The 12,533-nt window shown below is 39.0% G+C and overlaps 1 protein-coding gene across 1 annotated transcript; it reads right to left on the bottom strand.

The window, feature by feature from the left end:
* Positions 1–1,223: 1,223 nt before the first annotated feature.
* On the bottom strand, positions 1,224–12,313 carry LOC306871914 (myosin heavy chain, fast skeletal muscle-like). The gene is made up of 41 exons (XM_079420166.1): positions 12,288–12,313; positions 12,065–12,102; positions 11,366–11,584; positions 11,129–11,272; positions 10,888–11,044; positions 10,301–10,328; positions 10,008–10,119; positions 9,832–9,924; positions 9,643–9,706; positions 9,452–9,550; positions 9,241–9,344; positions 9,017–9,155; positions 8,747–8,865; positions 8,476–8,625; positions 8,221–8,391; positions 7,836–8,136; positions 7,659–7,729; positions 7,424–7,511; positions 7,200–7,317; positions 6,991–7,114; positions 6,751–6,887; positions 6,402–6,657; positions 6,070–6,312; positions 5,787–5,963; positions 5,554–5,699; positions 5,384–5,474; positions 4,917–5,306; positions 4,714–4,840; positions 4,436–4,554; positions 4,150–4,346; positions 3,885–4,068; positions 3,612–3,777; positions 3,381–3,505; positions 2,962–3,270; positions 2,638–2,841; positions 2,427–2,552; positions 2,169–2,339; positions 1,892–1,996; positions 1,726–1,821; positions 1,467–1,598; positions 1,224–1,331 (listed from the first exon to the last, which is right to left on the bottom strand). Exons 3-41 carry the CDS (start codon positions 11,570–11,572, stop codon positions 1,317–1,319), a joined length of 5,805 nt encoding a protein of 1,934 aa, XP_079276292.1. The 5' UTR covers positions 11,573–11,584; positions 12,065–12,102; positions 12,288–12,313; the 3' UTR covers positions 1,224–1,316.
* Between the last annotated feature and the right edge of the window lie 220 nt (positions 12,314–12,533).

Genomic DNA, 12,533 nt, shown 5'->3' with positions numbered 1-12,533 from the left:
CAAACATCCATTCAATATCTATTATTTCCTGAAAATTACTGATGAACTGATAAAAAAGTAGGCTACTGTTCACATGCGTTTTACTACTATATAGTATAGTAATATAGTAATAATTTAGTACTTTCTCTTGTTTTATTGTTGGTTTCCTCTTTTCTGATCATTTGGAATGAGGAGAAAAAGACAAAAAAAACAAACAAAAAAATCAAACATCAATTCAATATCTACTATTTCCTAAATATTATGAAATTCAAGAGGGCCGCCCCTGATGACGTCATAATATGCAAATTAGATGAGTATATTTACACCCCACATAAACTTTCGGTCATGCCCAACATTTTTCTAATTTACAGTAGATCTCTATCTTTAAGCCATTTCAAGCCACAAGCTTTTGAAATCTTGATGTCAAAATCCAGCATTTTTTCCAAAAAACCCTGGCGCCTAAAGGGTTAATGGTGTGTTGTCCAATGCATTGTTGTCTTATTCTGGTGGAGTATAAATATTTAGGGCCTGTACTGTATTTGATGATAAACTAAAATTTGAGGCAAACACTGATGTTATAGAGGGAAAGCTCTTCAATGTATTTTGAGGAAACTAACAACCTTTCGCATAGATGTTTCTTTTATGAACATTTTTACACCTGTTTTATTAAATATGTCTTAGTTTTTCCAATATTTGTTGGTATGGCAATCTGAATGTAAAGAACTGGAGTAAGTTGAACAGTATAGTTAAAATGTGCAGCAAGGTACTGGGGACCAAATTTATGTACATATTGACCAGGAAGGGCCATTTAGTCCTTTCCGACGTCACCCACCCATTGTGTACTGAATTTCAACTCCTTCCCTCAGGAGAGATAAACTCTCTTTGTGCAAATCAAATAGATTTAAGAATTATTTTATGCCTGTTGAATAATGTTTTTAAATGACTTCTTATAAATGTGTGTTATTTAGTGTGTGTTGTGTTGCCGTTTATATATGTATACATAAAGAATTGCCTTTAAGGATGATAAAGTTAAGTAAGTTTAATTTACTTTTAATAAACGTTTTTTGCTTTTTTTGCTTGCATGAGTGGAGAAAACCTTAATGAACAAACTTTTTTACATTATTGACAGCTATTATGTGTATTATGCTGGAATATTTCAGTATTTAAGTGTCATTTTTTTTTTAATCAATTCATTAATTTATTTGGGAATAAAATTCCTCTGAAGATCACTCCAAAACAAATGTCTAGTTAGCACAGATTTATTTCAGATGTATGTAAATCTACTGAACAATCATATTATATGACTTCAGTAGAGGCTCCCATCAGGTTTGGATGTTTCACTCTTCTTTGATCTGAGAAAAAAAAATGACATACAGAAGTCATGTAAATACTCAGTACATTTTTCAAGCGTAAACTGAATACTGTATGTTTCTTCTCAGTAAATGCAGGCAAGCATTTACTTTACTGAGTAAAGATTTGCAACTGACCTTTCCAGCATCACGGCTCTTGACTCTGAGCTTGTTGACTTGAGACTCAGCAATGTCAGCACGCTCCTCAGCCTCCTCCAGCTCATGTTGCACCTTCCTCAACTTGGACAAATGAGTGTTGCCTTGCTCCTCCTAAAGAGTAACATTTTTAGTGTGTTTGTTAACTAAGCCGTGGAACATCTATTATACTGTTCCACTACATAAATTACTAGTAAATTAATAATCAATGTGTCAAAATGTTCAGATTTATTTAACATACCGCCTCCTCAGCCTGCCTCTTGTAGGCTTTGACCTTCAACTGCAGCTTATCAACCAGATCCTGAAGTCTGTTGATGTTCTTCTTATCCTCCTCAGTCTACAAACAATAAAAACTTTTCATAGATTTGTATGGATAAACCTATGGATATGGTAGCGAATGATCATACCTGATAAGACAGCTCTTTCACTCTCCTCTCATATTTGCGGACACCCTTAACAGCATCAACTCCACGTCTCTGTTCTGCTTCAACTTCAACCTCAAGCTCACGAACCTTTGATAGCACATAATAAATAAGTAAGAACTAAGGTTCCAAGATGGTGTTTTAATTTTAGGAATATGTGTAAGCAATATCTTCAAGAGATTTTATCCTAATATTATATTTATATAATATCCTTTATATATTTTATATAATATATATTTTAAAATCCTTTAAAAATATTTACCCTGCTCTCCAACTTCTGGAGTTGTTTCTTTCCTCCTTTCATGGCCAGATTCTCAGCCTCATCCAGACGATGCTGCAGGTCCTTCACTGTGACCTCCAGATTCTTCTTCATCCTCTCAAGGTGAGAACTGGTGTCCTGCTCCTTCTTGAGCTCTTCTGCCATCATTGCAGCCTTTTGCATTAATATAGATATATATTAGATTGACATTTTTAAGTACACAAATGTTTTGTGAAACATTTGGCAGCTACGGTTTCTCACATCAGTGATGGCTTTCTTGGCCTTGTCCTCTGCATTTCTGGCTTCCTGTACAGTGTCGTCAACTTCACTCTGGATTTGAACAAGGTCAGACTCGAGCTTCTTCTTAGTGTTCAGGAGACTTGTGTTCTGCAATATGGAAAGCATCAGTATAAACATTTTAAACAATGCTCTCAATTTCCTTAACTTCACTGTAAAAACAACATGCCCTAACCTGAGAGTGCAGCAGCCCAACACGCTCACTGATGTCCACCAGCTCTTGTTCAGCCACTTTGCGGCCTCTCTCTGTCTGCTCCAGAGCAGCTCTTAGCTCTTCAATCTCACTTTGCATCAGAGCGTTTCTGCGCTCCACCATTGCCACCTGCTCCTTCATGTCTTCCTGTCCTATCAGAGCATCATCAAGGTGCAGTTGGGCATCCTGGACATAACAATAGCATTACAGTAAGCTTTTGATGTGCTTTCGGTTTGCCTTTACTTAGCATAGGTCAGATTATACAAACATATTTATGCACCCCAAAGACAAAGAGAAGCCACATACCTTGAGTTGTCCCTGAACGTTCCTGAGCTGTTTCTGGGCCTCAGAAGCTTGGCGATTGGCATGGCTCAGCTGAATCTCCATCTCATTAAGGTCTCCCTCCATCTTCTTCTTGATTCTCAGGGCATCATTCCTGCTCCTGACCTCAGAGTCCAGAGTGCTCTGCATGGATTCAATGACTCTCTGGCTGTTCCTCTTGATCTGCTCCATTTCCTCATCCTTCTCTGCAAGCTTCCTGTCAATCTCACCCTTGACCTGGTTTAGCTCAAGCTGGACACGGAGGATCTTGGACTCCTCATGCTCCAGGGTGCCCTTTGAAAAATAAAAAATAAAAAACATTTACATTTCAGATTGAAAATATGCATTAACAACACAATATAATGCTTCTAGCAAGAATTACATCTCAATCTCAGGATACTCACTTCAGCTTCCTCCAGGGCAGTCTGAATCTCAGACTTCTCAGTCTCCACTGTCTTCTTGGCCTTTTCCAGCTCATGGATGCTCTTACCAGTCTCACCCAACTGCTCTGTCAGATCTGAAATCTCCTCTACAAGTTAGAAAGACAATATTAATCAACAAATATACTGTGAATCACTACAGATTTAACACTGTAAAACAGATTTAAATAATCAACTTAGTAATGTCATTCTTACGCTGCAGATTCTTGTTTTCTCTCTTGAGGGTCTCCAGCTGATCCATACTCTCCTCATAAGAGTTCTTCATCTTGAACAGCTCAGTGCTGAGTGAACGAGCCTCTTTCTGGGCACCTTCCAGCTCTGCCTGACCTTCCTCATATTTCTGCTTCCATTCTGCCAGGACCTTTGGTGAAGATATTTCAAGGTCAAGTTTATTTAGAACATCTTCAACAAAGCCCATTTTAGCAATGATTTAGGAAGAGAATATCATATAATGATTAATTTTTTTACCTTGTCAAAGTTCCTCTGCTTCTTGTCAAGGTTGGCAGCCAAAGAATTGGCTCTCTCCACATCAATCATGAGGTCCTCCACCTCACCCTGGAGTCTCTGTTTGGTTTTCTCCAGAGATGCACATTTGGAATTTACAGCCTCAATTTGTTCCTCTGCCTCCTGCAGGCGCTGAGCCAGCTTCTTCCTACAATGAATTTGTAAAGTTTTAACACAAAAGCCTTTTTCCATATGAACAAATAGTAATCAGCTTTTGTGATGTTCATACTTGGCCTCTTCAAGCTCCTCAGTGCGCTGGACGGCATCAGTTTCATATTTGGCTCTCCACTGAGCAACTTCACTGTTGGCCTTTGACATTCCCCGCTGCAGCTCAGCCTTTGCCTCCTGCTCTTCCTCAAACTGCTCACGGAGCAGGTCGCAGTCATGACGGGCTGATTGCACAGCATGAGCCAGTGCGTTCTTAGCCTAGGAGAGAAAGTCACATAATATTAGCTTTATTGCTTAGTAGCATAGTCAAAACTGTGTGTTTGTTTGTTTTGACTATGCTATATTACCTTAACCTCCTCTTCAACATGCCTCTTAAGCTCTTCGGTTTGCTGAGTGAAAGCTTGTTTGCCTCTGGTGAGCTGAGAAACCAAAGCCTCCTTCTCCTCGAGCTGCCGGCCAAACTCACCTGTGTAAATTTAAACTCACTGTGTCAGATTGTGTTAATGTCTCCAACAGTTAATATCAAAACAAATTATATAAAATAAAATTTAAATGTATGTTTTCTCTAATAAGACTCAATTACTATTGAAGTACTATTAATTTCTTCGTGATTGTTTATGGTTACCATTTTCAGTTTGAAGTCTTGCTCTTTGAGCACTGAGGTCATTTATCTGGCGAAGGTTCTCGTCATTCTTAGACTTTATTTCACTAAGTTGGTCCTCGAGTGTGCGGGACATTTTCTCAAGATTGCCCTACAAATACAAGATCATTAGATGTTTGAAAAACTTCAAGACATGTTCTATATTTTTTAGGCATAAAATTACCAACCTTTGCTTTGGCAACAGTCTCCATGTTGCTGGAGAGATCATCAATCTCCATTTTGTATTCACTCTTCTCTTTCTCAAGCTTCTGCTTGACACGCTGGAGGTTGTCGATTTGCTCTCCCAGCTCGGCCACACTGTCTGCCTGCTTCTTACGGAGGGCAGCAGCTGTAGCTTCATGCTGGAGGGTGGACTCTTCAAGATCACGACGCAGCTTCTGGAATTCAGCTTCACGCTTTTTATTCATCTCAATCTGAGCAGCAGTGGCTCCTCCAGCCTCCTCAAGCCTCTCACTGATCTCCTCAAGTTCCCTGGAGAGATCAGCTCTCTGCTTCTCAACCTTGGCGCGAGCAGCACGCTCAGCCTCAATCTCTTCCTCCAGTTCCTCAATGCGAGCCTACAGTGGCAAGTATTTAATCAGAAATTTTAGGGATCTGTATTTGATCAAAATCTCTCAATCTCTCCATTTCATACCTGAAGCTCCTTGATCTTCTTCTGGAGTTGAGCACCCAGAGTTTGTTCATCTTCAATCTTGCTGAGCAGCTGGCTTGTTTCAAAGTCTTTCCTGTGGGTGTTCAATAATGAGTTTTTTAAACAATAACAAATTTTAAAAAGTTTTCATTAAAAGATTATGTTTTAATTACTTTTTAATTTTCTCCTCGGATTGCTGTTTGTCATTTTCCAGGTCCATGATGGACTCTTGGGCTAATTTCAGGTCTCCTTCAAGCTTTCTCTTGGCTCTCTCCAGGTCCATGCGGAGCTTCTTCTCTTGTTCAAGGGAACCCTCAAGCTATTGGACAGGGATATAGAAAATATTTTCAGGGTAAAAAAGACAGTTCATTTAATTAATTAATGACATGTTTAGTTAGTAACTCACATCATCAACTTGCTGCTCAAGTTTTGTCTTGGATTTGGTCAGGGTGTTGACTTTGTCCTCCTCTGCCTGGAGATCATCCAAGGTCTGCTGATGTGCCTCTTGGAGGGCTTTCTTCTCCTTTGTAAGCTTGGCAACGCTCTCATCCTGAGCTGCCATTTCCTCCGTCAAGTTCTTGACCTGTGTGATTTTTTTTTTCCAAGTGAGTTTTTTTTTAACAATACATATTCTGCATCATCATATAAAACAGAGATGAATCTAATCTTAAACCAACATAATCCCCAACCTTATTCTCAGTGGCATGTTTCTCCTTTTCCACTTTAGCCAAGGTGAGCTCCAGGTCATCGATGTCTTTCTTCAGCTCAGAGCACTCATCCTCCAGTTTCCTCTTCTTGGCTGTCAGTTCAGCATTGATCTCTTCCTCATCCTCCAGTCTTTCAGTTGTCTCTTTGAGTTTAGCTTCAAGCTGGATTTTGCTCTTGATCAGACCCTCACACCTCTCCTCAGCATCTGAGAGATTCTCAGATTCCTGTTTAGAAAATATATCACTATCACTGGAAACCATACTGTTAATTTTAATGGAGCCAAAATTCAGTTAATTCAATTTGGTAAACTCACAGATGCTGCTTGCAGCTGCAGATCATTTTTCTCTTGCAGCAGTGCCACCATCTTCTCTTCAAGCTCCTTCTTTTTGGCTTCAGCCTTGGCAAGATTTTCTTTGCATTTTGTATAATCCTCTTTCATGTTTGACAACTCCTTCTCAGTCTCAGCACTCTTCAGCAGAGGCTTAATCTTGTAGTAAACCTTCATCCATGGCCAGTGTTTGACATTCATGAATGAGCGAATGTTGTATTGGATGGTGTAAATGGACTCCCTAAGAATAATTCATTATTAAATGCCATAATTATCATTATTTACCATTCACACAGGTATTATTGATATTATCTTTATTCATGACATTCCTCACCTCCTCTCCGTCATCTTCACAAACTCCCTCCTCATCAAGTAACCGCGGCAAAGAGCCTGAGTCATTGTTACCAGAGCAGCCAGTTTCTCATCACGCATCTCCTCAAGAGTACCCAGAAGACCAGCTTTGAAGAACACCTGAATTCACAACAAATCAAAAGATATTGATTTAAACAGAATGAGCATAAACAATAGATCGTGATTATTGAATGCTTTAATTGCTGTAAAGTAGAATATGAACCTTTGTGTGTCCAAATTTGTACTGCTCGTGATCAACGTCAATGGATCCCAGGAGTTTCTCAGAAGCCTTCTTGTTGTCAATAAACTGTCCCTCTGGGATTACACCGGCATTCAGCACCTTGTATCTGTTGAAGATCAATCAAAATGCTTCATATCCTCTAATTAAAAGCCTCATACAGAAAATGGTGTTTTTCATGTGGTCCCATTTACCTCTGCTTGAAGTCACCATAGAGGATTCTGCTGGGGAAGCCCTTTCTGCAGATTCTGATGCCCTCCAGCACACCGTTACACCTCAGCTGGTGGATAACCAGGAAGTTCTCCATGAGACCTATAAAGAACAGTTTAGATTATCAGCTTGGTAAATTGACATCATCATTATTATATATATTACTTTTGTTAATGTCAAAATATCTGTAAGCCCTTTATAACTTTACCTGGAGTCTTGGACTCATTGGGAATCAGGCAACGCACAAAGTGAGGGTGAGTGCTCCTCAAGTTGGTCATGAGCTTGCCCAAGTTCTCCTGTTTAATCATGAATTGTTACAGCTTTCTTAGTCACATTCTCTCAGTTGTTTATATATATATTTTTCTCTGACTTAGAGTCAAGCAAGCTGAGACACAGTCACACAGTGCAACATTATTCACATTTGGTCTCAAACAAAGACATACTCTAAACTGAGAAGATACAGTCTGCATGGAACCACCCTTCTTCTTGCCTGCCTTCTTGCCACCACCAGTCTCTAAGTAAATGAAAATACAAAGGAAGTAAGAAAGTGCAACATTAAATCAATGTTTGGTTAATTAAATTAACACAATTTAATTAACATTTCAGGGTTTTTTTATTACCCTCAACAACAGCTGGGTAGAGAGTAGCTAGCAATTTGACAGAAGACTTCTGGTAAAGCTGCAGAACAGACTCATTCAGTGGATCCTTGTTCTTGTCCAACCAGCCAGTAATGTTGTAGTCCACAGTTCCAGCGTAGTGGACCAGAGAGAAGTGGGCCTCAGCTTTGCCTTTGGCAGGCTTTGGCTTCTCGAAAGCATTGGACTTGCCAAGATGCTGATCATACAGCTTGTTCTTGAAGGTAGTGTCTGAAGCCTTGGGGAACATGCACTCCTCTTCAAGGATGGAGAAGATACCCATGGGCTGTTTATAAAATAATATTTATTATTAAAAATGTATACTTTTGAAAATGGAAAATGGAAATGAAGTTCATAAACCAATAAAAACCTTCTCAATGAGCTCAATGCAAGCAGCCAAGTCCATGCCGAAGTCAATGAACGCCCAAACAATGCCCTCCTTCTTGTACTCCTCTTGTTCCAGCACAAACATGGTGTGGTTGAAAAACTGTTGCAGTTTCTCGTTAGTGAAGTTGATGCACAGCTGCTCCATGCTGTTGTACTGGAGAAAGGAACAGGACCATTTACTGACTGCTGAATGTAACTCAATTTGCCATAAAGAGAGATAAACATAAAAGATTCTTACATCAAAGATCTCAAAGCCAGCAATATCCAGCACACCGATGTAGAAATTTCTTTGTTGTTTTGTGTCCAACATCTGGTTGATACGAATGACCATCCACAAGAACATCCTCTCATAGATAGATTTGGACAAGGCGCTAACAGAGTTGTAAACCTGTAAGTAGAATAGAGGGGATATTTTATTAAAGACTTTTTGATTTTGCGATTATAAGTCAGATTCAATCACGATTTTCAGGCTGAACACAAGGAATTGCTGGAAATATGTTACTACATACCTGTGGCACAGTCTGACCTTTGGTCACAAACTCATTTCCGACCTTGACTCTGGGGTAGCACAAAGCCTTCAGCATATCAGCAGAGTTCAAACCCAGAAGGTAGGCAATTTTGTCAGCATCTGCAATTTAAAAGGGTACAAAACATCCATACATTTCTTGCCTTGAAAACATTTTGTTTTTCCTTCATGAAAATAGAAAGAATCAGTGCTTTTGATTCTCTCAATCAAAACACTGCATGTGATCACACATATTAGTACTACTTAGTCTCACCCTCTGTGCCATCAGGCTCAGCCTGCTCCTCACGCTGCTTCTGCTTGAACTTCACGTTTCCATGATGGAGCACTGCTCCAGTGAACTTGTAGATGCACATCTTCTCCTCAGCACTGAAGCCCAGAATGTCAATAGCAGTCTGGAAATTACAGAGAAGAATGAACTCTATGATCAGCCATATTTATATAGAATGCATTAATAAAACAAAAACAGCATTGACTCACATCAGTAGCAACCAGCTCCTCTTTATCATCAATGCTTGCCACTGTGATCTGACCCATACTGCACGTGGGGAAGTCATAGGGGTTGGTGGTGATGAGCGTCATTTCTGTAAAATGCACATAAGAGCATTTATGAAAGAGTATTATCTGGTATTGTCTGAGTATTTACAATATTATCTGGCATCAAAACATAGAATCAAATATATGCACCTACCAACCAGCTCAGGCTTATGGTTGGTCATCATCTGGTAAAAGATGTGGTAGCCTCTCTCATCTGAAAGCTGGAATGTGACTCTAGACTTCTCCAGCAGATCTGTTGAGAGAATGTACTTGAGTCACAATCATCTGAAGAGTGACAAAGACAAATGTAGGATGCATAAATTAAATTAAATCATGTTCACCTACATGTCTCAATGTCAGCACTGGCCAGTTTTCCTGTGTTGCCAAAGTGAATTCTGATGAATTTACCCTGTTTTAAACAAAACAAGATGACACATGAATAATAGTAATGATAATAGTTTTATAGTAATATTTGAGTGGAAAAATCCAACACAACTAATGAAATGTACTGTAAATAAAAAGTGGTGAACTTACAAAACGAGAGGAGTTGTCATTTCTCACAGTCTTGGCATTGCCATAAGCCTCAAGCAGAGGGTTGGCAGCAATGATCTGATCCTCAAGAGAGCCCTGCATTGGTTGAAGGGTATATTATTGTTATTATTATTATTATTATTACCTAAGTATACATATATTTTTACATAGTCTCATACCTGAATTTTGCTGGCAGTCTGCTCTTTCTTCTTGTCACCATGAACTGCAACTGTGGCAAAGTACTGGATGACACGTTTAGTGTTCACAGTCTTTCCAGCACCGGATTCTCCACTGGTTTATTAAAGATGAGAAGACAAACATTGATAAAATATATACATTTTTCAGAAGACAGAAGTTTACAGAATATTTATATTCTATTTTGTATATACTGTATGTCCATATATTGATATTTGCCATATCTCTACCTTATACTTACATCTGTTGCCATAGTCAATGAATTGAAAATACTTACGTAATCAGGACAGACTGGTTTTCTCTATCTGTTGATTACAATGTGTACAATTTCTGTCAGGACCACTATCGTCAATGATAGACACTTAGCATACAGTTTGGTTTGGCGTTATGGTTCTGTTCTGGGCAAAAACTCCCTGCCCATCCATGCAGCCTGTCATGAATGAGTAGGGAGAGCAGCAATAATAATAACCCCCAAAGGGTTAAAAGAACAGAACCAAGCAGAAATCATTAATGTACTTAATTACATTTAGTGTAACACATAACTCAAGATTAGGGAGTCTGATTCAACAGGAATGTCAGAAGCCAAGTCCTGACTGTGGTGAAAGGATGAGTTGGGGATGGAGGAGGGTAATTTGCTCCTGAGCAAGCAAGCTGCTGAATAATACTGAATAGCGCTTATGTAGAGATACCGTAATAGGTGTCGTATTCCTATAGGTAGATGTGATCAGCTGAGAGTCAGCTGATGCAAGCTTGACTCACGTGACCTGCCAGAACTAACGCTAACGCTTAATTTCTGGTAAATCTTTCTTTTATGTACAGCAACATTTAATTAAATCTATAGAACTAACTTCCGTAAGGTCTTACCAGTCTGCATGAACTGATAGGCGTTGTCAGAGACAGAAAAGATGTGGGGTGGGGCCTCCATACGCTTTTTGCCTCTGTAGGCAGCCACCACTTCTGCATCATACACTGGGAGCCACTTGTAGGGGTTCACAGTAGCGCAGAACAGCCCAGAGTAGGTCTGAAATGAGCAGAGAAGTGGTCAGATTGCAAAAATACAGACACAATTAACTTAAACACTGTTTCACTTTGCTTTAGAACTTACGTAGATCATCCATGCAGCATAACGCTCTTTGAGGTTATACAGCACAGAGGGTTCATTGAGATGGGTCATCATGGCCATGTCCTCAATCTTGTCATACTTGGGAGGATTCATTGGATGGACGTCTTCCTCTTTAGCAACTACCTCCTATTAATTTGATCCATTTAATATAGCAGAAAATAAATTAAATATGTAATACATTTTTGTACTGGGTATCTAGTCTAAATGTTGAAAATTCACCTCTTTAGTGTCAAGCACAATAACAGTGACTTTGCCACCGTCTTTGCTCTTGATTGTTCCCTTGACGTACAGCTCTTTAGGATAGGCCACATAGCAAGCAGCCTTGGCATCAAATGGTTTGCTCTGAGCCTCGATTCTCTCCTTTTCAGGCTTACGGAGGTAAATGGCAGCCTTGCCATAAAGGGCCATCTCCGCGTCCGTACTCATGGTGGCGGCTTACTAAAAGTTGGAGAAAAAAAATGACTTGGTGATCAAGTATACAAGTAAAGAATTCACAGAGGGTCTCGTGTAGGTCAGGTCTTTATAGATTTACAGCATATTAAAAAGTGAAGAAGCCAATTAAAATAATAAAAAAGTGAATACACTAGTCTTTAACTGATGGTGTGCCTGCTGCACGAGATTAGATCTGCCGCACAAGATACAATTTGCTGATACAGTTTAATACGTAAAAAAAAAAATGCATAAACACAAATGAAACATAATTGTTTGTATCTTTTATTTATGTGTACCAATGTGTACATACACTATGTATAAAATGTGTCCCTAGTCCCACTTAAAATCTGCCCTTGGACATGTGTGAAATCTCATTTATCAAAAATAGCAGCACATCTACAATAAGCAGTCTACGTGGATTTTACAAAAGACCCGCTTATCAACCAAATTTGTAATGCAGTAACACAATGTATTGCTACCACCTACCTTCGTGCTCCTTGAGACCAGATGAAATTTTCACAGCCCTGCCAGGAAATTCAGTTAAACAAACTATATTTAGACATGTTTAGATGTAAAAGTCAATGTAATATCAATGTTTATTTTCCTTTAAAATAATATCTTATTAAAGACTTTATCTTCTGTCATATCAACTGGTTTAGCTCACTCAAGTAAGTAACAACATCAAATGCAAAGTACTTCAGCTTCTTACCACAAGTTGAACCTCTTCTAATCTCTGAGACTGGTCATGCTCTCGTCCACACTTATATTGAGGTCAGTTTGCACACTAAGCAGAGGCTATATCTGGACAAGCTTTGGAGTTTTATTTTATGGTAAGAAGCTACATCTATTCTCTGTCATCAATATATATAACAGCCTTTTACACAGTTATAGTTATCACATACATTTGACAACACATTACTTCAAAAAGATGTTCACATTTGGATTAAATTACATG

Source organism: Barbus barbus, assembly GCF_936440315.1.
Source record: "Barbus barbus genome assembly, chromosome: 6".
NCBI lineage: Eukaryota > Metazoa > Chordata > Actinopteri > Cypriniformes > Cyprinidae > Barbus > Barbus barbus.
Note: the sequence above shows the minus strand (reverse complement) of the source record. Positions and strands in the feature narration are given on the sequence as shown.

Bases quoted from the DNA above. Each gene is read 5' to 3' on its own strand.
- LOC306871914 (XM_079420166.1), bottom strand. From the start codon at position 11,572: ATGAGTACGGACGCGGAGATGGCCCTTTATGGCAAGGCTGCCATTTAC. The intron at 9,707-9,831 runs GTAAGTTCACCA...TGTTTAAAACAG, and splicing joins ATGACAACTCCTCTCGTTTT to GGTAAATTCATCAGAATTCA. The intron at 2,340-2,426 runs GTGAGAAACCGT...TTAATGCAAAAG, and splicing joins CCAAGAAAGCCATCACTGAT to GCTGCAATGATGGCAGAAGA.